The sequence below is a fragment of the Salmo trutta genome, chromosome 31 (assembly GCF_901001165.1).
Source record: "Salmo trutta chromosome 31, fSalTru1.1, whole genome shotgun sequence".
Classification (NCBI taxonomy): Eukaryota; Metazoa; Chordata; class Actinopteri; order Salmoniformes; family Salmonidae; genus Salmo; species Salmo trutta.
Window position 1 is genome coordinate 4,168,209 of NC_042987.1, and position 25,689 is coordinate 4,193,897.

The window sequence follows — 25,689 nt, forward strand, 5'->3', positions numbered from 1 at the left end:
GGTGACTGGTTATAGTCGTGGTAGTGTCTGCAGTAGTAATGGTGGTGACTGGTTATAGTTATAGTAGTGGTAGTGTCTACAGTAGTAATGGTAGTGACTGGTTATAGTAGTGGTAGTGTCTGCAGTAGTAATGGTGGTGACTAGTTATAGTAGTGGTAGTGTCTGCAGTAGTAATGGTGGTGGTTGGTTATAGTTATAGTAGTGGTAGTGTCTACAGTAGTAATGGTGGTGACTGGTTAAAGTAGTGGTAGTGTCTTCAGTAGTAATGGTGGTGACTGGTTATAGTAGTGGTAGTGTCTACAGTAGTAATGGTGGTGGTTGGTTATAGTTATAGTAGTGGTATTGTCTACAGTAGTAATGATGGTGACTGGTTATAGTTATAGTAGTGGTAGTGTCTACAGTAGTAATGGTAGTGACTGGTTATAGTAGTGGTAGTGTCTGCAGTAGTAATGGTGGTGACTAGTTATAGTAGTAGTAGTAGTGTCTGTAGTAGTAATGGTGGTGACTGGTTATAGTTATAGTAGTGGTAGTGTCTACAGTAGTAATGGTGGTGACGGGTTATAGTCATAGTAGTGGTAGTGTCTACAGTAGTAATGGTAGTGACTGGTTATAGTTATAGTAGTGGTACTGTCCACAGTAGTAATGGTGGTGACTGGTTATAGTTATAGTAGTGGTAGTGTCTACAGTAGTAATGGTAGTGACTGGTTATAGTAGTGGTAGTGTCTGCAGTAGTAATGGTGGTGACTAGTTATAGTAGTAGTAGTGTCTGTAGTAGTAATGGTGGTGACTGGTTATAGTTATAGTAGTGGTAGTGTCTACAGTAGTAATGGTGGTGACGGGTTATAGTTATAGTAGTGGTAGTGTCTACAGTAGTAATGGTGGTGACTGGTTATAGTTATAGTAGTGGTAGTGTCTGCAGTAGTAATGGTGGTGACGGGTTATAGTTATTGTAGTGGTAGTGTCTACAGTAGTAATGGTGGTGACTGGTTATAGTAGTGGTAGTGTCTACAGTAGTAATGGTAGTGACTGGTTATAGTTATAGTAGTGGTGGTGACTGGTTATAGTTATAGTAGTGGTAGTGTCTACAGTAGTAATGGTAGTGACTGGTTATAGTTATAGTAGTGGTAGTGTCTACAGTAGTAATGGTGGTGACTGGTTATAGTTATAGTAGTGGTAATGTCTACAGTAGTAATGGTGGTGACTGGTTATAGTAGTGGTAGTGTCTGCAGTAGTAATGGTGGTGACTGGTTATAGTTATAGTAGTGGTAGTGTCTGCAGTAGTAATGGTGGTGACTGGTTATAGTTATAGCAGTGGTAGTGTCTACAGTAGTAATGGTAGTGACTGGTTATAGTTATAGTAGTGGTAGTGTCTGCAGTAGTAATGGTGGTGACTGGTTATAGTAGTGGTAGTGTCTACAGTAGTAATGTAGTGACTGATTATAGTTATAGTAGTGGTAGTGTCTGCAGTAGTAATGGTAGTGACTGGTTATAGTTATAGTAGTGGTAGTGTCTACAGTAGTAATGGTGGTGACTGGTTATAGTTATAGTAGTGGTAGTGTCTGCAGTAGTAATGGTGGTGACTGGTTATAGTTATAGTAGTGGTAGTGTCTGCAGTAGTAATGGTGGTGACTGGTTATAGTAGTGGTTGTGTCTGCAGTAGTAATGGTGGTGACTGGTTATAGTTATTGTAGTGGTAGTGTCTACAGTAGTAATGGTGTCTACAGTAGTAGTTGTGTGATTGAGGTCAGTGGTTGTGGCAGTAATTGTGGTGATTAGATGTGTGGTCAGTAGTTGTGTGGTTGTGGTCAATAATTGTGTGGTCGGTAGTTGTGTGGTTGGGGTCAGTAGTTGTGTGGTTGGGGTCAGTAGTTGTGTGGTTGGGGTCAGTAGTTGTGTGGTTGGGGTCAGTAGTTGTGTGGTTGTGGTCAGTGGTTGTGTGGTTGGGGTCAGTGGTTGTGTGGTTGGGGTCAGTGGTTGTGTGGTTGAGGTTAGTAGTTGGGGTCAGTAGTTGTGTGGTTGGGGTCAGTAGTTGTGTTGTTGGGGTCAGTAGTTGATATCTGGTTCAGTAGTTGATGTCAGTAGTTGTGTTTCTGTGGTCAATAGGTTAGGTCAGTAGTTGTGGTCAGTAGGTTAGGTCAGTAGTTTTGTCTTTGGTCAGTAGTAGTTGTGTGGTCAGTAGTTTTGTCTTTGTGTTCAGTAGTTGTGGTCAGTAGGTTAGGTCAGTAGTTTTGTGGTTGCAGTCAGTTTTGTGGTTGTGGTCAGTGGTTGTGTGGTTGGGGTCAGTAGTTGTGCGGTTGGGGTCAGTGGTTGTGGTCAGTAGTTGTGTGGTTGGGGTCAGTAGTTGTGTGGTTGGGGTCAGTAGTTGTGTGGTTGGGGTCAGTAGTTTGGGTCAGTAGTTGTGTGGTTGGGGTCAGTAGTTGTGGTCAGTTGATGTCTGGTTCAGTAGTTGTGTGGCTGTGGTCAGTAGGTTAGGTCAGGAGTTGTGGTCAGGAGTTGTGGTCAATAGGTTAGGTCAGTAGTTGTGGTCAATAGGTTAGGTCAGTAGTTGTGGTCAGTAGGTTAGGTCAGTAGTTGTGTGGTCAGTAGTTGTGTGGTTGTGGTCAGTAATTGTGGTGATTAGATGTGTGGTCAGTAGTTGTGTGGTTGTGGTCAGTAATTGTGGTGATTAGATGTGTGGTCAGTAGTTGTGTGGTTGTGGTCAGTAATTGTGGTGATTAGATGTGTGGAAGTGGTCAGTAGTTGTTGGGTCAGTAGTTGTGTGGTTGTGGTCAGTTTTGTGGTTGTGGTCAGTTTTGTGGTTGTGTGGTCAGTAATTGTGGTGATTAGATGTGTGGTCAGTAGTTGTGTGGTTGTGGTCAGTAGTTGTGGTGATTAGATGTGTGGTCAGTAGTTGTGTGGTGTTGGTCAGTAGTTGTGTGGTCAGTAGTTGTGTGGTTGTGGTCAGTAATTGTGGTGAGTAGATGTGTGGTCAGTAGTTTTGTGGTTGTGGTCAGTAATTGTGGTGATTGATTAGATTTGTGGTCAGTAGTTGTGTGGTTGTGGTCAGTAATTGTGGTGATTAGATGTGAGGTCAGTAGTTGTGTGGTTGTGGTCAGTGGTTTTGGTCAGTAGTTGTGTGGTTCAGTAATTGTGAGAGGTTATTTATTAGATTAAAGAAGTTATTTATTAGATAGAATTATAGCTAGTTATCAGTAGGTCTACATACGAACCTATTCTACATAGTTCTTCAACTAACACAAAAATACTTTTAATGAGCTGTCATCACCAGATGCACCATCATATTTCTCTCCCAAAATAATAGCCTAATACTTTCCAGTCATTACATCATCATTCAACTAAAATCAAACTTAATTTACACTGAACGCTTTACAAAAGTGTATGGTGTATCTATTTATCTGAAACCCACAGCATGAATATGATTGTTGCTTTGCTTTCCTAAGGATGTTGTCCACATCGTGCCCTTTCTTGCCATCTTCTGACAGAAGATCACTTTTGTCTTTCTTCTTTCAATTGTTGTTTAGACATTTTTGTGATCTAACTGCCCCACATGTCAAAGTTATAAAGTTTGATAAAGTAGTCTATCAAAGTAATCAGACCAATTATTTTACTAAATTTAACTTTGACTATATGTAACTGCTTTACTTTAAATATTAAAGTAAAACTTTTTAAACTCCATAGCAAAAATCTTTTATGGAGGACGAAAGTACTTATGACGTGCCAGGTGACACTTTTGTTCTTGAAAGTTCAGTATCTCGAAAACTTGACTGCTGACATGCAAAACATTTTAGAACTGTATCAGTGGACTAATGGGGAAAAAATACTAACATTTGTTGGGTGTGGATTTTCCCTTTTAACGTTGGATACATCATTTTAGCAACTACTAGCAATAATTTAGTGAAGTTGGAGAGGAAGCTCTAATAGTAGTAGTAGTAGTAGTAGTACTCATTTGATGATAAGTGCATTGAATGTGCATGTGAAAACGGCTCTTGTTCATGAAAGATGAAATGCATGAAGTTCTTTGCAACATTCTGGTTTTGATCAGCTGGTGCCCACTAGATGTGGTTCACACTTGACTAATCTTAAAAATGGCACAACTACCAATCTCTATTTCTTTTCACTGAAAAGGATGGTCAAATGTGGTTATGGTGAATTTACCTCAAATATGATAATTTATATAATTATAAATTAGAACACACACGCAATGCATTTAATAAACTCATAGCATGATGTCATCTGAACTTGTTCATTGCTAGTGTGAGCTTGCTGGCAAGATACAGTACTTGTGTATGTCATGTAGCAAGTCAAAACAATATTTATCACGTCTCAACCTACTGTCTATGATATCAGAATATTGCACAAAATAACTTTTTGCATGTATACTTTTAGCAATTTCTAATTAGCTAGCTAGCCACTCAATACTGTTGCACCTTTTCTGGCCTTCCCTGTGGTGTGCATACAAACTGTAGCCAGCTAGCTTGTGCAGAAGCAGAATCTCTGGCTTGTGCAGAATCATAAAGTGGTGCAATTGAGACTTGCCGATTTGATTAATCAACCCAGTTCCATTCATGTTTCAGATATATTGAACCACTCGAACTCAGCCATCCTTTCCCCCTGAATGTGCAACCGTTTTAATGAATCTGATCTGTCATGCGTGACAACCTCAACTGGACACCTTTCCCCACTTGTCTCCTGAGTGGCTCAGCGGTCTAAGGCACTGCATCGCAGTGCTAGAGGCGTCACTACAGACCCGGGGACGATCCCGGGCTGTATCACAACCGGCCGTGATTGGGAGTCCCATAAGGCGGCGCACAATTGGCCCAGTGTCGTTCGGGTTTGGCCGGGGAAGGCTGTCATTGTAAATAAGAATTTGACTTGCCTGGTTAAATAAAGGTTAAATAAAATAAAAAGATCTTACCCCCTTCTTTCTCCCTCTCAACCCCTTCTCATTCCTCTCTCCCCCAGGCCACCCCAACTAACATCAAGGTTCCTTCTATGACCTCCCAGTCTGGAAACAGCAGTGTGTCTGTGGTCAATGTGAACGACTCTCCTGCCGCCTGTCAGGCCGCAGCTAAGCTAGCCCTGCGTAAGCAGCTGGAGAAGACCCTTCTGGAGATCCCTCCTCCCAAACTTCCCACCCCAGAGCTAAACTTCCTGCCCTCGGCAGCCAACAACGAGTTCATCTACCTGGTGGGCCTGGAAGATGTGGTGCAGAACCTGCTGGACTCCATGATGAGAGGTACTATACATATTATGCTTGTGTAAACACTATATAACACTATACCATCAGAGGTGCAAACACTACATACAGTATTCCATCAAATTACGTACAATTAATTTACACAATAATATCACTATCACTTTCTTACCCCCACCCCTCCCCCTTCCGCGCTATCCTTTTTGTTTTCCCCAGCTAAAACAGGGAAGCCCCCGGTCAAGCCCTCCATCAAAGAGCCCTTCACCTGCGCCCAGTGCATCACCGATTTTACCTGCCGTTGGAGGCAAGACAAGGCCAAGGGCGGGACCATCCTCTGTGCAGATTGCATGTCCTCCAATCAGAAGAAGGCCCTGAAGGCCGAGCACACCAATAGGCTGAAGGCTGCGTTTGTCAAGGCCCTGCAGCAGGAACAGGAGATAGAGCAGCAGATCCTCCAGCAGGCTGCCTCCCCCATCTCTCACACCCCCTCCTCCTCTTTCTCCTCCTCATCCACCTCTCTGTCGGTGAAGGCGGAGCATCTAGTGTCCCAGCAGCTGAAACAGGCTCAGGCCCAGGCTAGGGCCTCCTCTCTGCATCACCAGCACCATCACCAACAGCACAACAGAGGACAGAGCATTGCACGCCACCACTCCACCAACATCAAACAGGTAGGGGTGACACACTACTCAGCAGTTCCCTGAAACTGTCACATCATCACCTGTGCCACTCCAGGCCCTGTCACATTCAATTAGATATAGACGGTTATAATATTCACGTACATATGGTTCCCTTTTCCATTTTTTTAACAACTACAATACAAATCAATATAAATGGCTGCTTAATACAAATGGCTGCTCCCATCAGTGGGTGTTCTGATCAGTGGTTACGCTCGCCCCCACCCGCCTGAGATGCTGGCAGGGCGAAGCCCCCGGCTCGAAGGGATTTTCCAAGGGCGGGAAGGACCAAGACCCGCCGACGCCCGGGCAGGCATGGAAGCAAGTGCACCCATAACCACCAGGACCGGCACACACTTCGCTCACAGCGTGAAACGAAAACACAAAACATACATAACTAAACGCACCCCCACCATCACCCCTGATTAGAGGACCTCAAACCTTTACACTGTGCATGTGTGTATGTATTTATCCCATCACTCATTCATTCCAACATTCAGCCACAGATCATCCCATCTTTCCCATTAGATCAGCATTCTACCATTTCCTCTTGCAATACATCCCTACATTCTACCATGTGTCTCACTAGGGACTTGAACCTCCCCATCTGCAATAGCCCAATGGTTCCCTTGGCTTGTGTTGTATGTTCTTGTCACACAGATCTTGTCACTCAATCTTCTTTTTCCTTCTCCCTCCCTCCCTTCCACCTCAGGGCCATCTCTCCCGTGGCGGTGTCCCGTCTGTGGGGGTGTCCCACTCTTTCTCCTCCTCTCAGCTGCAGAGTGCAGTGGCCGCTGCAGGCTTGGTCAGCCGGCCAGGTAAGCATGCCCATGTACGCTTGGCTGCCCAGGGTTCAAAGGGCAGCTCCAGTGGGAACAGCAGCAGTGGTAGCGCCCAAGCCACTGCATGGAGGAAGCAGAACAACATCAACACAGGTAGACTAATACCGTCTTGGACCTCAACCTACCACCACACCTCACTTACCCCCCCCCAAACCTCTACCTCTACACCCTGAACTTTTGTCCTGTCCAAAAAATATCCCGTAGCCCCTTTTACTCGTCACCTCCACCGTGGTGTTTGCAGGTCTCAATGAATAAGTACAAGTATTTAAGCAATATGGCTGGAGCTCCTTTACGCCCATCAGAGGGTTAGATGGATCACAATATTGCTTACACCTGCGTAAGAGGCCAGGGATTGTTTTTGGACTAGGCATCTGACTGCTCTTTGTGTCCCCAATGCTCTGTTTCCTTCTTTCTGCTTCAGTCCCTCTGGTGGCTGGCATTCTCCTTTGACTCCATGGCTAGCTCACCTCCCCAATAGTAGTTAGTCCATGATTTCCCTGCTATGATATCAATGTTATTTGTGCGTGTGTTTTATTCTGCTCAGTGCACCCTCCCATTCAGAGACTGACCCCTCTCCCCTCTTTCTCTCCAGGTGTGACCATGGCCTATGTGAACCCCAACCTGCCAGTCCATAAGACCTCGTCCACAGTGGACGCCCGCCAGAGAGAGTACCTCCTGGACATGATCCCCTCACGCTCCATCTCCCAGACAGCTAACACGTGGAAATAATAATCTCATACTCATTATCAATAACCTTTTACCAATAGCTACTGTTGTCAATGCAAACAATGCAATCTACAGTTAAGGAAACGCAGTCTTCAAACATTTTTTTTTCTCCTTTTTTTTGCCGAGTTTTTTTGTTTCTCTTATGTTATTTTTCATGTCTATTGTTTCTTATGAAGTTCACCGATGTTTGGTCAGTGTGCATAAACAGCGATTTACTTCGAAGGAAAAAACTAAATGTGCCTAAAGGGCTTCCTTCCGTATGTTCGTCAGCCATGATGTCTGCGAGTTCATGATGGTTTGAGAATGTTGCTTTTCTCTCAACAACTCATGAGATGGCGTTCTGCCAACTGTGCGTCGATATCCGACCATGAAAACGATGTATGGAGCTTTACCTATTGGACGGAACAATGAGCCTTGGCCTTCTGTCATCATAGACTCAGCAATGGGATGCAGACAAACTGTCGAGGTGTGTTCAAGATTAAATGACTGACTAGCTTGAACTGTTTGCCTTATATTCAAGAGTACCGTAAAAAAAGATATAAGACAAAAAATATGATCAAAAAACATCCTCTTTAAATGAGAAGTTAGCTTTTTACAACCAAATCTCTATTTTTGATGTAAATTGCATGTTATAGAAGGGTCCACACACTTTTTGCGATTTCCCTTTAAAAAAGTTGTACTTACCTGAACCAACGATTCACTTCCTCATGTTCATTGCGCAGTACGGGGGCTCTGAAAAACATGAACAAATGCTCCAAAAACACCTAAATACAGAAACACTCTCAGTATAGTGATGCAGGTCTTTAATGTTGTACACATGCAATTGTGTCATTCCAAACGTTATATTCCATTTTGTACAACATCTAAAGACCTGCATCGCAATAGAGCATTTCAGTTTCTAAAAGGGTGTTTTTGGAGCATTTGTTCATGTCTTTTCCGAGCCCCCCTTTTGGCACAACGAGGATGAGGAAGTGAATGGCTGTTTGGGGTAAGTTTCTTAAAAACAAGTGAAACTGAAAAAAAAGTGTCTAGACCTTTCTATAACATGCTATTTGCTTATAGAAAAGGAAAATTCTCCTTTTAAACAAAAACTGAGCAGTGAAGTTTTCAGTGCATAAACTCAGCAACAGTTGATTTAGATTTGTTGGGTATTTACAGTAAGTTATTGGTTATTTTTTGGGGACTGATGTATAAATGAACAATTCCTGTTATGGTTTTAAAAACTGAACAATTAATACTAGCCTCATACACATTTGTTGTCTTTTTTAAGTGAAGGTTTTTTTCCCCACCATGTGTTATTCAGCTATTTACAGAGTTTGACAGAGCTTTCACATAAGCAGAACAAGTAGAGAGGATATCTTTATTATATGTTTGTCTGTAGCCTCTGCTTTGGTTTTACATTATTTAATTCCGAGTTGTCCCTTCATATGTGTAATAACATGTCTGTAAAGAGAACTAGTGGCATAATAAAGACTGTCTGAATTACATGCAAACAAAGTTTCAGTGGAAGACATAAGATTCTAGACTCAAAGGAGTCATATCCCAGATCATTTTACAAAATGTTCTCATCTGGTGATAAGAAAAAAAGTTTACATTGCAGGTATTGTCACCTGCTTAGGTACATTTCAAGTTTAGGTTTTTGGTTGCCATGTCATGAAGCTTGGTTAGGTACAGCAACTTTTTGGTGAAGTTTGAGGATGTACAAAAGACAGAGGAGAGAATAAACATGTCTTATATTGAAATCACTCATTGATTTTGTATGCTTGGCATCAGGACCAATAACTTGTATCCCAGACAGGCCTGTGGTGAGGTAATTGGGTTTACTACAGTGCTGCTGTAGGCTCCTTTTACTTCCTCAAGTAGTCTCATACTCGCTTTTCACTTTTGTTCTCTTCTATTGTAATTCTCTTCTGTAAAAGTTCCATAGGCCTGCTATGTGGTTTATAAATGAATTAACATCTCTGTTTGGGTTTCTGTCTACTGCTGTCAAAATTGTTTAGGAAATCATTTTCAGTGCTAGTTCAGATGCCATCGCTGAGAAATATGAAAAACATGACACCTAGCGCAAGAACTGAAGTTGGGCCACAGAACCACTACACAACACTGACGGCCAGCAGCCACCCTGTTACTTAGGGTAGTTTGGGCTCTTCACTGTCAAACGGTAACCTTCCCATCCCTTCATGGAAACTGATTGTCCAATTTGTTTGGTTTAATGTTTCCCAGCTCCAAGAAGTACCAATAAAAAGACGAAGTAATTTGAACCCTTCCATTTAGTGGCAATGTGTCATTAAATTGTTGATTCTGCCAGTCATAGTATTATTTTTCAGGACTTGACTTTCCATGACACAATTTGATGTATACATTCAATAAACTGCAACTGCCTCTGCAACGCAACACTAAAAGGCAAACGGATGTACTTCTGGTGTTCCTAAACGCAACACATTGTTGGGTGCGATCGAGGAGTAACCTCCTACGAAAAAGTCACTTCCGGTCGTAGCTGTATACCACCGAGTGAAAACCGCTCCGGTCTGTTTTGGAGAAGGGAAGGAGTGGAAGATGGCGGCGTCCAAGGTGAAGCAGGACATGCCTCCTCCGGGAGGTTATGGACCTGTCGATTATAAGAGAAACCTCCCGAAACGGGGCCTTTCTGGTCAGTGTACTAGTTACAGTTGGAATGGGCGAAGTTCTGACTAGATCATTTTACAGTCAAACAATTACGCCAATGCTAGTGGCTAACAAGTTTAATATTTTAGCAATTTATTCTACACATTAAATAGTTGTTACCATGTTTATTATCCCACTATTGTACTTTATAAATATGCAAACCGATGTAGCGAAGTGTAGTTGCTACCAACTATAGTTGGTTCGTTTAGCTTGCTAGCTTAGCTGGCAAACGAATCAGTTGCCTAGTTTTATGGTGAGGTCTAATCAGTGAAACATCTTGTACATGTGCATTCCACCTTGTTAGTCGTTTGAAAATTAGGGTTGTGTTGGCTTTATTAGAATGTATGCCATGCATGGCGCAGTAATGTAAACGATTAACAGGTCAGTCCAAGTTCAATGTAACAGATCTAACAACAAAACACTAGTAGCTAGGTGTCCATCCAATTGGCGAAACTTTCATGCGAAATGTCAAAACTCATCATAAAAACAATGTGCATTTTCCCATCAGAGATGCGTTTCCATCAAATTGACTTGTTGCGGATAAAAGTATTTGCATGATGAAGTAGTGCACATAAAACATACATTTTGCGGTTCAATTCCCATGTACCGAATAAAACAATATAAGTTAAATGAGTTTCCATCGAATTTTAAATGGTGAGTGAGCCCACTCTGGTATATTGGCATATGAGCTCTAGCCAACAGCTCGCCGATACAGTGCAGGTAGGATAGCCTACATCATGTGTTCCCAAACCTTTTCACTCTGATTAGTAACTTGCATTAGTGGTCAAATTGGTTGTGGTGATTCTTATCTTGCTGAAATAAATGGCTGACAATTAACATACATTCTTATTTTCAGGGTATAGCATGCTCACCATTGGAGTTGGTGTCATGTGTTTCGGTTATTGGAGACTCTTCAAATGGAACAGGGAGAGGAGGTAAGAATTGTCATAATCCAGTTAATGTCACTGATTCATTGTACCAATTCAGATCATTGTGATGAGTTATTGTTGGTCAATGTCCTTATGTTATGTTCTGCTGGTGTGTTGTAGGCGGTTGCAGATTGAGGAGCTGGAAGCGAGGATAGCTCTTCTGCCTTTGCTGCAAGCAGAGCAGGACCGGAGGTAAGAGGGAGAGAGAGAGAGTCAAAGGCTACTTCAACAGGGGTAAAGGTGATGTGCCAATTTTGCCAATGAACAGTGTTGGGGGTAACGCATTACATAATCAGATTACTGTAGGGATTGAAGTAAAGCATTCTTAAGTAATATTATTACAGTCTGTCCAGCTGTTTGGCTTATAGTACATATGGCTAATTAAGCAGCTGATATGATAGTGCAGCACTTGTAGACTAGCACAGGAAAGCGGCGCCACAGATGAAAGGAGGAACTAGTGATCAAACCTGAGTTAGTAAGTAGCCTATCTTTGTTAAATGTAATGAAATGCACTGTATATATACTGTAGATAATTAAGCAGCCCATTATTAGAGCTGCACTTGTAGACTAGCACAGGAAAGCAGCGCCACAGATGAAAGGAGGAACTAGTGATCAAACCTGAGTTAGTAAGTAGCCCATCTTTGTTAAATGTAATGAAATGCACTGTATATATACTGTAGATAATTAAGCAGCCCATTATTAGAGCTGCACTTGTAGACTAGCACAGGAAAGCAGCACCACAGATGAAAGGAGAAACTAGTGATCAAACCTGAGTTAGTAAGTAACCTATCTTTAACGACTCGGGGAAACCATGCTGTTTAGGCTACCGATGAAATAAGTTACGATGAACTTCACAGGGTGGTGAAAGTGCATGGTTATGAGCTTGATGCTCCTTTCCAATAAATATCAAGGGTTTTATTCTGGTGACATGATGGTCGATGCTTGACTACCGTTTGGGAAAATATAAATATATTTAATACATACAGTGGCTTGCGAAAGTATTCACCCCCCCTTGGCATTTTCCCTATTTTGTTGCCTTACAACCTGGAATTAAAATTGATTTTTTTTGGGGGGGGGGGGGGGGTTGTTGTATCATTTGATTTACACAACATGCCACCACTTTGAAGATGCAAAAATATTTTTTATTGTGAAACAAGACAAACAGAACTTGAGCGTGCATAACTATTCACCCCCCCAAAGTCATTACTTTGTAGAGCCACCTTTTGCAGCAATTACTTCTGCAAGTCTCTTTGGGTATGTCTCTATAAGCTTGGCACATCTAGCCACTGGGATTTTAACCATTCTTCAAGGCAAGACTGCTCCAGCTCCTTCAAGTTGGATGGGTTCCGCTGGTGTACAGCAATCTTTAAGTCATACCACAGATTCTCAATTGGATTGAGGTTGGGCTTTGACTAGGCCATTCCAATACATTTAAATGTTGCCCCTTAAACCACTCAAGTGTTGCTTTAGCTGTATGCTTAGGGTCATTGTCCTGCTGGAAGGTGAACCTCCGCCCCAGTCTCAAATCTCTGGAAGACTGAAACAGGTTTCCCTCAAGAATGTCCCTGTATTTTGTGCCATCTATCATTCCTTCAATTCTGACCAGTTTCCCAGTCTCTGCCGATGGAAAAACATCCCCACAGCAGGGTGGGGGTGTCGGGTTTGCGCCAGACATAACGTTTTCCTTGATGGCCAAAAAGCTCAATTTTAGTCTCATCTGACCAGAGTGCCTTCTTCCATATGTTTGGGGAGTGTTTCCTTTTGGGAAACACCAAACGTGTTTGCTTATTTTTTTCTTTAAGCAATGGTTTTTTTCTGGCCACTCTTCCGTAAAGCCCAGCTCTATGGCGTGTACGGCTTAAAGTGGTCTTATAGACAGATACTCTAATTCCGCTGTGGAGCTTTGCAGCTCCTATAGGGTTATCTTTGGTCTCTTTATTCAGAGAGGCAACAATGTCCTCCTTGCCTGGTCTGAGTTTTGGTGGGCAGCCCTCTTGGCAGGTTTGTTGTGGTGCCATATTCTTTCCATTTTTTAATAACGGATTTAATGGTGCTTCGTGGAATGTTCAAAGTTTCTGATATTTTTTTATAACCCAACCCTGATCTGTATTCCACAACTTTGTCCCTGACCTGTTTGGAGAGTTCCTTGGTCTTCATGGTGCTGCTTGCTTGGTGGTGCACCTTGCTTAGTGGTGTTGCAGACTCTGGGGCCTTTCAGAACAGGTGTATATATACTGAGATTATGTGACGCTTAGATTGCACACAAGTGGACTTTATTTAACTAATTATGTAACTTCTGAAGGTAATTGGTTGCACCAGATCTTATTTAGGGGCTTCATAGCAAAGGGGTGAATACATATGGACGCACTATGGACGCAATTTTCAGTTTTACATTTTTTTTTAATTATTTGAAACAAGTTATTTTTTTCACTTCACCAATTTGGACTATTTTGTGTATGTCCATTACATGAAATCCAAATAAAAATACATTTAAATTACAGGTTGTAATGCAACAAAATAGGAAAACCGCCAAGGGGGATGAATACTTTTGCAAGGCACTGTAATAATGTCATCATGTAGACTAGCCTACCTGCACATACCTGCAGTTTATCTGCGAGCTATTGACTAGAGCTACAACTAGTATAACTAGCTCTGTGATAGGTCTATCAGTAGTTAATACAGTATAACTAGCTCTGTGATAGGTCTATCAGTAGTTAATACAGTATACCTAGCTCTGTGATAGGTCTATCAGTAGTTAATACAGTATACCTAGCTCTGTGATAGGTCTATCAGTAGTTAATACAGTATAACTAGCTCTGTGATAGGTCTATCAGTAGTTAATACAGTATAACTAGCTCCGTGATAGGTCTATCAGTAGTTAATACAGTATACCTAGCTCTGTGGTAGGTCTATCAGTAGTTAATACAGTATAACTAGCTCTGTGATAGGTCTATCAGTAGTTAATACAGTATAACTAGCTCTGTGATAGGTCTATCAGTAGTTAATACAAGACCGGAGTAGGCACATTTACTATTTAAGTGTTTGTGACAAAATTATCAGTACAGATAAAAATGCGAGGGAAGCACATTGAACATTTTATTCATTACATAAAAAATGTAAGTGGGAAAAGTATATTTTTTTTGTGGACTACATCACGCAATTTATTTATATGTGATCCACAATAAGTCAGTTTAATGGAAACAACACTGTTGGGAAAATGTGAATATTTTCTTCATGCAGAATTTAGAATATTCACATGAACATCTGTCGTCAATTGAATGGAAACCTAGTTACTGCCCATGAATTATCTGTTTTAGGAGCTCTGAATTTAGCTGATTTATTTTATTTTTTTCTCTAGGCAACTACGGATGCTGAGGGAGAATCTGGAGGAGGAAGCAGTTGTAATGAAAGATGTCCCAGGCTGGAAGGTAAAGAGAAGCTTGATTCCATTTCAGTCTAGACAGACAAACATCTGTTTTATTTGTCAATTGTCATGAAGCGGCAAATGGTAGTTCTAAATGTTCTAGAATATGCACTAAAATGGAAGCAAGAAAAGGAAATAACTCTGCAATGCTGCTTATTCTACGGTGATGATGAATACTAAGCTCCTATTTGTTTCCGTCTAGGTGGGCGAGAATGTCTTCCACACAGATCGCTGGGTGGCCCCTCTCACCGAGGAGCTGTTTAACCTTCGACCCCGTGAAGAGCTTCTCCACAAGCGCTTTGGCTTCCTGTGGTACGTGTAGCCACCCCCCAGTCCAACTGTGTCACTCCAGTACACCTCAGCTACCATACCAGCCACAGCCAGTACCCTTTTGACCGGAGTCCACAACTCCACACAGCTTGTAAATGTTCTATATTAAAGTGATCTTTTCTGTACCCCATACTGATTCTGTCGGTTTTGTTTATTTTAATTACTGAAGGAATATTACAGGATCTTGAATGTATTCTATTCTATAGCCAGGCCTACATGGTTATGTCATCGAGTTCCTGCTTTTTTTTTTTACCTCCAGGTTAGTGAAAGTGTGTAGTCTACCCAACATGTAAGCACATTTTCAAAGCACAAGCCTGAATTCTTCCCTTATAACAATATGCAATAGAATAGGCAAACATGTTGTCAATGCAATGTGGATTGCCTTTATTAACAATGGCTGTCTGTGCAGCCCCGAACACAGCCTTCCAGCCCTCATGGACGGAGTGATTCTGTTGAGCGGTGCCAAACAGGCTACTCTTCAGACTCCTTTGAGCCTTGTTGGGGAATTTCAACCAAATAAAGTTGTTTTCCTTTTAGCCTGCTATTCAGTGAGATGCAGTCAGGTTCAATTGCTCTTCATTGTGCTGGCACCTGTTACAACAGGAAGCCTGACTGTGCAGCGGTCAGTGGAGGCAAGGACCATCACCAAGCCTATTCAGGAGTGCTCTATATAAAAGAATGCCCAGCCGCATGATAGAAATGTGTTGTGTAGAACAGACATGCCTCTGTCATGTGGAGAACTGTGTCAACTACACATTACTTCTCTATTTGCAACCAAAATCCAGTCCAAACAGGCCACAGATCTTAAGTCAGTTGTGCATGTTATTTATTATTCTGTTATGGTTAAGATTGGGGCAAGAGGTAGGGAACTGGTCTATCTGCCCAATATAAAAGATCAACTGGCGGAGGAACAAAAATAGCATAAATAGGAAAGTATACCAGTTTCATTTGAGGATCAGTATATTGACAGCTGTGGAAGGGGAGGTTTTTCGGGCGGTTGAGGGGCAGCTCTCGGGGAACTGTGGGGGAATCTTGAATGGTTGGCCTGGCGGTTGGGAGCTTGGGCCGGTGGCCGATAGGTCGCTGGTTCGTGTCCCCGATTTGACTTGGCTGGAGATCTGTCCTTGTGCCCTTGGGTGGGGCGCTTGACCCTGGTTGCTCCTGTGGGTTGCTCTGGATGGGAGTGTCTGCTAGATGACTGAATGCAATGTAAACGTTGAGCGGCTTCACTGCAGGTAGATTGTATGTTATAAAATACAATAAATGTCCCCCCAAAAAAGTTTGGGGCAAGAAAGGCTGATCCTGATTCAGTGGTAATGTCTTCAGCAATTATTTTGTCCCATTCAACAAAGGGGGCCAACACATGTCACTACACCCAGACTATGTTCAACACTGAAAGAAAAACTGTGACAGATGAAGAGACTTGCCCTTTCCTTGTTCCTTTCAGCCTTTTGCTGTCTCTGGATGAAACACTGCTTCATTATGTGTGCAGATGGAGTGAGAGGCCTCAATGCTTTGATTTTTATGTCCAGTTCATCGGTGGGAGCTTGAAAATTGGTTACTAGGTCCCTGCATCTGGCACACACCCATATACCCCTCCCAGCTGCTTTGCATTCCAGTGGTGTGTTACCCTTTACTTTAGCTTAGTTAGATTGAGATGTTTACTTTGAACTAATCAGATTCACCCACATTGAGTCCTGAAAGGGCATCACTCACACAGGAGGTGTGCGTCACTGTGAGTTTGAGAGACGAGACAAACAAAAATACCAATTTGTGACAGATTCTGAAGATGACCTGGAGGAAATGCCCAGAAAGCCTCTCAGGTGAGACTGAACACCATCTCACTCATGTAGCTACTCTTAAGGCATTCTTGTCAATGGATGATGTTTTTTCATGTGTAGTGTTTGAGGAAGTTCTCTCTCCTTCCACAATGCTGAAAAATAGTGTTTCCACATTATGATTTGCTGTCATTCTCTCAAAATTCTCACATTCCTGTTACAAGTATTGATGTAAATATTCTTGTAGAAATTGTGACAGACCGGTGTCAGATTGATCGTATGTTATGAATAATCCCGCTGTGTGACATTTGAGGATTACTGTGGCCCCATAGGGATTAGTAGAGGGGTTGGGAGGTCTTTACCTGCTTTTTGATGTTCTCTTTTAAATCAGACCATCAATCTAATTGAAATTTAGTAGTGTTTAAAATATTTCCTCATAGAATTCCTAACCAATCCTCTAAATCCCATAAAAGAGCAAATGTAGTGCATCAGATGAAGAAAAAACTTTGAGAAACCAGTTGCAGCAGTCCAGCCCTCCATGCCACACTCCCCCTCATTTCCCCTACCCACCACCAGCTTCCAATCTGGGGCAAAGAGGCAGTGCTAGACACCCTCCAGCATCACTCATTCATAATGGATATACACTGAGTATACAAAACATTAAGGACACTTGCTCTTTCCATGACATAGACTATCCAGGTGAAAGCTATAATCCCTTATTGATGTCACCTGTTAAATCCACTTCAATCAGTATAGATCAGGGTTCCCCAACTGGCTGCCTGCTGGTGGTTTTATTTTGCCCCCATGTTTTCTGAGCTCCGCAAAGTTTTTTTGTTTCTTTCAATGTTGGATATAAAAAATAAAAAAATTGAACACCAGGAATTCAGCTGTTCCCAAGCGGAAATCTGTTTCCATGCATAATAGAGAGATCATATACAAATGTAAGCAAGGTTTGAAATAATGTTTCCCTGCTGTAGATGAAGGGAAGGAGACATGTTAAAGAAGGATTTTAAAGCCTTGAGACATGGAGTGTGTATGTGTGCCATTCAGAGGGTGAATGGGTAAGAAAAAATACTTAAGTGCCTTTGAACGGGGTATGGTAGTAGGTGCCAGGCGTACTGGTTTGAGTGTGTCAAGAACTGCTGGGTTTTCACGATCAACAGTTTCCCTTGTGTATCAAGAATGGTCCACCACCCAAAGGACATTCAGCCAACTTGACACAACTGTGGGAAGCATTGGAGTCAACATGGGCCAACATCCCTGTGGGACGCTTTCGACACCTTGCAGTCCATGCCCCAACGAATTGATGCTGTTCTAAGGGCAGAAGGGGGTGCAACTCAATATTAGGAAATTGTTCGTAATGTTTTGTACACTCATTGTATATGCTGTTAATAGAGGTGTGTATTAGAGTAGGATGCACTGAAAGTTCAGCTCCTTGCTTCCTGATCTCACACAGTGGCCATTGATTAGACAGCAGAGGGTAGTGCGTACTGCCCAGTACATCACTGGGGCCAAGCTTCCTGCCATCCAGGACCTCTATACCAGGTGTCAGAGGAAGGCCCTAAAAACTGTCAAAGACTCCAGACACCCTAGTCATTGACTGTTCTCTCTGCTACCACACGGCAAGCGGTACCAGAGCGCCACGTCTAGGTCCAAAAGTCTTCTTAACAGCTTCTACCCCCAAGCCATAAGACTCCTGAACAGCTAATCAAAGGGCTACCCAGACCCCTCTTTTACACTGCTGCTACTCTCTGTTTAGTCTATGCATAGTCACTTTAACTCTACCTACATGTACATTTACCTCGACTAACCGGTGCCCCCGCACACTGACTCTACCGGTACCCTCTGTATATAGCCTCGCTATTGTTATTTTACTGCTGTTAATTATTTGTTACTTTTATTTAGGTATTTTTCTTAAAAGTGCATTGTTGGTTAAGGGCTTGTAAGTAAGCATTTCACTTACACTGTTGAATTTGGCGCATGTGACAAATAAAATTTGATTTGATTTACTGTAACACCCTCCTCTAGAGTTTTACCCCCTAAAGGACACTTTTAAGTGATCTCTATTTCTCCAACTATTCCTCCTGATGTCAGTAATGAGGAGGCAGCAGTTGCTGGGAGAGTATCCCTTTGGACCGCAGCAGCTGATGGAGATCTGGGGCCATGCCTGTGCCATCGCTATCAACAAGGTCTGTGCTCTCCCTTCTTAGGGTAGTTTTGAACTAGGGAATTAAATTCTCATGTACAGGCCTTCCCCCTGAGTTCCCTGAAGAGGCATCCTACAGTCTTGGTGATCTGTGGTCCCAGTCAGAACAGCTGTATTGGTCTGGCCTGCGCTTACGCATGTTTGTGAGTAACCTGCCAGTGGAGTGTTTTTCTGAACTAACTAAAAGGCACTTCCTTGACACTCAGTCCCTCTTCTTCTCCACTTATCTGTCTTTGTGTCAGGACTATATACCCATGGTGTGCTACCCTCAGCGCTCGATTCTTGCCCTGCACCGGGACTTTACAGCCATGTGAGAGAACTGACATCCCTTTCCTCTCATTTCTCCCAGCAGAGGTAAGGGAACTACTATGAATCAATGAATACTAACCAAGGTTCAGTCCTACAGCAGCATCTTGCTCTCCCTCAGACACCGAGGCATCCCCATCGCCAGCGTGGACATCCCCTCATGTGACCACAACGTATACACACACACTTGGATGAAAGCATCAATAATAAAATGCTTGATATGATATGCACCTGAGATGTGGCTGGATTACCAAGGGCTAAAAACCTATCCAAGGTTAGTGTTATTTGATAGGGTTGGACTGATGATGCCGTAATGTGTTCTTTTACTGCCAGTACAGTATAAGATAAGACATATGATATTGTTGGATAATGGCGCCGGAGGGGATGGCTGCCGTTTTACGGGCTCCTAACCAACTGTGCTATTTTGTTTGTTTTTTCGCATTGTTTGTAACTCATTTTGTACATAATGTTGCTGCTACCGGCTCTTATGACTGAAAAGAGCTTCTGGGCATCAGAACAGTGATTACTCACCTCGAACAGGACAGAGATTCTTTCTTTAATGAGTCCAACGTGAAGGATCTACTGCTTCCTAAGACCAGGCCCAAATCCCCGTCATCAGCATGAGGAAAGGGGGGAGGAGGGGCCGGGATGCCTTGTAAGAATTTTCCGATGAGTAGGTAAACCACCACTTCCCTCCGTATTATTGACCAACGTGCAATCATTGGAAAACAAATTGGACGATCTATGATTAAGACTATCCTACCAACGGGACATTAAATACTGTAATATCTTATGTTTCACTGAGATGTGGCTGAATGACGACACAGATAATATAGAGCTGGCTGGCTTCTCCATGCATCGGCAGGACAGAGCAGCTACGTCTGGTAAAACGAGGGGCAGGGGTGTGTGTCTATTTGTCAATAACTGCTGTGCGCAATGTCTAATATTAAAGAAGTCTCGAGGTATTGCTCCCCTGAGGTAGAATATCTCATGATAAGCTGTAGACCATACTATCTACCAAGAGAGTTCTCATCTATATTATTCGTAGCCGGGAATATGCTCCGGGATTCATCCATGAGTATACCACCTCGTTCACCAGCTACATCAATAAGTGCATCGACAACGTCGTCCTCACAGTGACCGTACGTACATTTCCCAACCAGATGCCATGGATTACAGGCAACATTAGCACAAGCTGCCCAAATGTGCCTAATTTGTTTATTAATAACTTTCATGTTCAAAACTGTGCACTCTCCTCAAACAATAGCATGGTATTATTTCACTGTAATAGCTACTGTAAGGAGCGGGACACTAATCCGGACGCTTATAAGAAATCCCGCTATGCCCTCAGATGAACCATCAAACAGGCAAAGCGTCAATACAGAACTAAGATTGAATCCAACTACACCGGCTCTGACGCTTGTCAGATGTTGCAGGGCTTGAAAAACATTAGACTACAAAGGGAAACCCAGCCGCGAGCTGCCAAGTGACGCGAGCCTACCAGACGAGCTAAATGCCTTTTATGCTCGCTTCAAGGCAAGCAACACTGAAGCATGCATGAGAGCACCAGCTGTTCCGAACGACCTACATGTTTCAAACAGACCACCATGTCCCTGTGCCCAAGAAAGCGAAGGTAACTTACCTAAATGATTACCGACCCGTAGCACTCACGTCTGTAGCCATGAAGCGCTTTAAAAGGCTGGTCATGGCTCACATCAACATCATCATCCCAGAAACCCTAGACCAACTCCAATTAGCATACCGCCCCAACAGATCCACAGATGACGCAATCGCACTCCACGCTGCCCTTTCCCACCTGGACAAAAGGAACACCTATGTGAGAATGCTGTTCATTGACTACAGCTCAGTATTCAACACCATAGTGCCCACAAAGCTCATCACTAAGCTAAGGACCCTGGGACTAAACACCTCCCTGGGCAACTGGATCCTGGACATCCTGACGGGCCACCCACAGGTGGTAAGTGTAGGCAACAACACATCTGCCACGCTGATCCTCAACACTGAGGACCCTTAGGGGTGTGTACTTAGTCCCCTCCTGTATTCCCTGTTAACCCACAACTGTGTGGCCAAACACGACTCCAACACCATCATTAAGTTTGCTGACGACACAACAGTGATCACCGAGAACAATGAGACAGCATATAGGGAGGAGTTTAGAGACCTGGCAGTGTGGTGCCAGGACAACAACCTCTCCCTAATATGAGCAAGACAAAGGAGCTGATTGTGGACAATAGGAAAAGGAGGGCCGAATAGACCCCCATTAACATCGATGGGGCTGAAGTGGAGCGGGTCGAGAGTTTCAAGTTCCTTGGTGTCCACATCACCAACAAACTATCATGGTCCAAACACACCAAGACCTTTGTGAAGATGGCACTACAACACCTTTTCCCCCTTAGGAGACAGAAAAAATTTAACATGGGTCCCTAGATCCTCAAAAGGTTTTACAGCTGCACCATCGAGAGCATCCTGACCGGTTGCATCACCGCCTGGTATGGCAACTGCTCGGCATCCGACCGTAAGGCACTACAGAGGGTAGTACATCACTGGGGCCAAGCTTCCTGACATTCAGGACCTATAACGGTGTAAGGCCCCAAAAAATTGTCCAGTCACCCAAGTCATACTGTTCTCTCTATTACCGCACAGCCAAGTCTAGGACTAAAAGGCTCCTTAACAGCCTCTACGCCCAAGCCATAAGACTGCTGAACAATTAATAAAATGTATTTATAGTGTAATTTTGTTACTTTTTGATGTAATTTTTCCCTTCACTTTAGTTTATTTATCTTAACTCTTTCTTGAACTGCATTGTTGGTTAAGGGCTTGTAAGTCAGCCTTTCACGGTCAGGTCTACACCCGTTGTATTTGATTACCTCTAATTTGTGTGATATCAGGGGGACGAGGCCAATGTCGACTATGCTTATCTCCCTCATGGCACCAAAGAAGTGTGCTGTCAGTTTCAGTGGGACACATTACCTGGTGAGACCAGTGCTTAATGTGAGCCGGATCCTGTTCATCTCTGTTTTGGACCGTTTCGTTCAGGAACCCATTTGCCAGGATCCGGTACCTTTCCTGACATGAGACATTTTCACTGTTTGCAATGTAAAAATAAAGCAATCAGTTCATTAAATTGCTTTTCTGTAATTTTCCTGGCTGCCCCCCCCCCCCCCCCCAAAAAAAAGTGCCTTATATTCTAAGAATTGATTTGCGTTGGGCTGGCCCATGGTTTGCGCAGCGCAACATTGTAGCCTATATAGACCAACGTGTGGCCAGAGAGAAGTGCACCTGTATCTATCACAGAACTACAATGACATCTCTCTCTAGCGTTGCACTTGATTCTGTAAGGAAATAATGATAGCCGTGGGAAGGGTGCCGCAGCACCTCTGATAATTCAAATACATTTGCCAAAGTTATATAATTACTGCAGTCAGCCAAATCAGGCCTTTCGTGACATTTCAAATACAATTGCCGGAAAAGAGAAGACGAATCTGTTTGTAGGCTAAGTAATCAACTTCCAAATAGACCTGAGTGAAGAGAATTGTTTTACAAAGTAAAATGAGACAAGCTTTAGGCAAGAGCGCATTGGCCATCGCCGGTGGGTGAGCTGCACGTCATTGGCTGTCAGCGAAACTGGAAAGTTTTTTTTAGGGTTATCATTTCCTCATATTGTACAATGTCTCCACAGACCTAGGCTATTGATTGATTCAAGACAAGGCTGTTTTCATTGATCTCAGATTGTCAGTGTCAAAGTAGCCTGTCATTTCAATCATTTGTGAGGTATGAAAAAATATTCCAGGCATCTGAATTGTGTGAAATCAAAGATGTTCCCCATGTGTGCAACTTCTGCAAGCACCTTTACGCTAGTACACAAAAGCGATAATGCATGCAACGCTCTATATGTGATTTCTTTCATGTGTTCCGGTACCTCAGAGCTCCCTAGGTCACCCCCCTTTCGGGCTCGCCTCCCAATTTACAAATTATGCACTGGGTGGGACGCACCTTGCCCTATGATAAATGCTCTAGAGTACTGCAGCACATTGCACTGGGTAAACATCTTGCCCTATGATAAATGCTCCAGAGTACTGCAGCACACTGTCTGAGCTGGGATAACCAAACATTGCTTGCCGTCTTTCAGGGGTTTTAACTGAACATTAATTCAATGTCTAATTGAAAGACTCAAGAGGTTTGACACCATCATCTATTTCCTTAGAGAAATAATTGGATAAGTAAGCAATATGGGATTGGGCACGTAATGATTTAAACCTTTATTGAAGATTTGAATTCACAATACATCATGTACAAACACGTCACATAAAAACTACTAGTTGAACATATGCTCCAATATGTTTCAAGAGCCATGAACACCTGCAACACAACTGAGCCGTAAAATGTTGAAACTCAAATTAAAACAGAACCGCATTTGTTTATTCTGTAACATGTCAGTATAGTGATAATCACTACCTAACGGCAGTTTCCTAAATAAGGGGCAGCTTGTAGGACCTTAATTGTTAATGATCATTCGTTGGGTTTTTATTTAAAAACATTTACGCAAAAATCTTCAGACTAATGCAGATTTCTGGCCTGGTGTAGACTCCACTTCTGCACACACCCACATCAACTCCATACACTGGACCTGAGACCAAGGAATGAAAGAAACCAATTAGAATCAATGTATTGTCAGAGCATTAGAAGTGGCAGCTTAATGGATACACTTAAAGGCTCAACGTAATATTTTTTGCATTGAAGGTTCAAAAAAAAAAAATTGTCCTTAATATCTGCAGTAATATTGTTTCAATACTTTTACATTCTAATGAAAAATTGCCTTTAACTGTGCAGCCCTCTGATTTCTCAACCAAAGCTGGTCTGTCTCTTATCAAATTGGAAGGCCGCACCATCCCTCTCTTCAAATCAGTCACTCTGAGGCATGGGCATTTCGAGCAAGCGTTCAAAAGATATCACTGCCATTTCCTGGTAACCAAAATCCTACATTAGCCTAATTTCAGTTTGTGACAAAAGCAAGCTTAAAGAATCATTGTACCATCTAAATTGCTGCATCTTTTCAATATCAAAAAAATTATATGTTCAGCTGTTAGACAAAACCAAAAGCAGAAGACTAAAAAGTGAGTCTCCAACGAGGTTGTGGGGAGGGGAACACTTGAATTCAGTAGATACAATTCACCCTAGCTTCCATTAGGAGACTTCATTTTAGATTATGCCCCTTTAAAAAAAGGCAACCACCAGAAGGCAATGTCAACCGTAGACAATTCCTGCCTTAGAGCGGAAATGCTTGTTTAGGTTCCACCCCCGAAGAATGACGCAGGCTACTAATACACTGAACAATAAAACGCAACATGTAGTGTTGGTCCCATAAGCTAAAATAAAAGATCCCCTACATACAAAAAGCTTCTCAAATGTTGTGCACAAATTGGTTTATATGCCTGTTAGTGAGCATTTCTCCTTTGCCAAGAAAATCCATCCACCTGACAGGTGGCATATCAAGTGGATTAAACATGATCATTACACAGATGCATGCACATTGTGCTGGGGGACAATAAAAAGCCACTAAAATATGCAGTTTTGTCCACTAGACCTGTTGCGAGAGAATTTAATATACATTTCTGTAACATTATCCCCCTCAAATGTCAATTTAGAGAATTGCAGACCACGTGGCATCGTATGGCCGAGAGGTTTGCTGATGTCAACGTCGTGAACACAGTGCCCCATGGTAGCGGTGGGATTATGGTATGGGCAGACAAACTATGGACAATAAACAATTGCATTTCATAGATGGCAATTTGAATGCAGAGATACTGTGACAAGATCCTGAGGCCCATTGTCATGCCATTCATTCACCATCACATTTCAGTATGATAATGCATGGCTTAATGTCACAAGGATTTGTACACAATTCCTGGAAACTGAAAATGTCCCAGTTATTCCATGGCCTGCATACTCAGACATGTCACCCATTTGAGCATGTTTTGGATGCTCTGGATCAATGTTTATGAGTGTTTTAGTTCCCATAAATATCTAGCAACTTCGCACAGCCATTGAAGACTGGGACAACATTCCACAATCAGCAGCCTGATCAACTCTGTCACGTATTATGGAAGCAAATGGTGGTCACACGAGATACTGACTGAAGATACCCATTTGAGAAACATCAAATAGGGAACCTATTGGCTAGGCTGTCAACCACGTTTCAAGCCACAGTTATGAGAGTCAAGTCAAAAATCATGACAGCTGTGAAGGAAAAATGTCGGTGTAATTTTATAAATGCCGACAATCTGTTCGTATGACATGGTGGGCTCTGTCAGTAAAATGTATTATGCAGGAAAAGGCAGTGGAAACTTGACCATTATTATATTAATATTTGGGATAAGTAAGAGTCACACGATGATATGGTCCTCCCACTACGACTCAAACCATGCAGTTTATTAGGCTACAGATGAAATAAGTTAACTTCACAGGGTGGTGAAAATGAGCAGTAATGAGCTTGATGCTGCTTTCCTATAAATACAGAGCATCTTATTCTGGTGAAATTATGCTTGACTGTTTAACAAATAAAGATATTCTCGCTCTTATCCATAATAATCTCATA

At 42.6% G+C, this 25,689-nt stretch overlaps 2 protein-coding genes and 1 pseudogene across 9 annotated transcripts in view; all 3 read left to right on the forward strand.

Annotated features, from left to right (window-relative positions):
• Positions 1-9,398, forward strand: part of LOC115169368 (transcriptional repressor p66-alpha) — a 74,388-nt gene extending 64,990 nt beyond the window's left edge. For all 8 annotated transcript variants that reach the window (XM_029724926.1, XM_029724928.1, XM_029724924.1 and 5 more), the window contains exons 8-11: positions 4,963-5,236; positions 5,411-5,862; positions 6,581-6,803; positions 7,303-9,398. In XM_029724926.1, coding sequence (XP_029580786.1) covers positions 4,963-5,236; positions 5,411-5,862; positions 6,581-6,803; positions 7,303-7,439 — 1,086 coding nt within the window. In that variant the 3' untranslated portion in view covers positions 7,440-9,398. The remainder of the gene's footprint in view (positions 1-4,962; positions 5,237-5,410; positions 5,863-6,580; positions 6,804-7,302) is intronic.
• Positions 9,399-9,920: 522 nt separating this feature from the next.
• On the forward strand, positions 9,921-14,913 carry LOC115169370 (NADH dehydrogenase [ubiquinone] 1 alpha subcomplex subunit 13). Its single transcript, XM_029724929.1, has 5 exons — positions 9,921-10,086; positions 10,957-11,035; positions 11,150-11,221; positions 14,388-14,457; positions 14,656-14,913. Exons 1-5 carry the CDS (start codon positions 9,993-9,995, stop codon positions 14,773-14,775), a joined length of 435 nt encoding a protein of 144 aa, XP_029580789.1. The 5' UTR covers positions 9,921-9,992; the 3' UTR covers positions 14,776-14,913.
• Positions 14,914-16,572: 1,659 nt separating this feature from the next.
• LOC115169156 (yjeF N-terminal domain-containing protein 3-like) lies at positions 16,573-22,084 on the forward strand (annotated as a pseudogene).
• The last annotated feature ends 3,605 nt before the right edge of the window (positions 22,085-25,689 follow it).

What these genes read in the sequence shown, in the direction of transcription:
- LOC115169370 (XM_029724929.1), top strand. Translation starts at nt 9,993, where the DNA reads ATGGCGGCGTCCAAGGTGAAGCAGGACATGCCTCCTCCGGGAGGTTAT. An exon ending in CAAGCAGAGCAGGACCGGAG is followed by an intron (nt 11,222 to 14,387) that starts GTAAGAGGGAGA and finishes TTTTTTCTCTAG; the next exon opens with GCAACTACGGATGCTGAGGG. An exon ending in AAGATGTCCCAGGCTGGAAG is followed by an intron (nt 14,458 to 14,655) that starts GTAAAGAGAAGC and finishes GTTTCCGTCTAG; the next exon opens with GTGGGCGAGAATGTCTTCCA.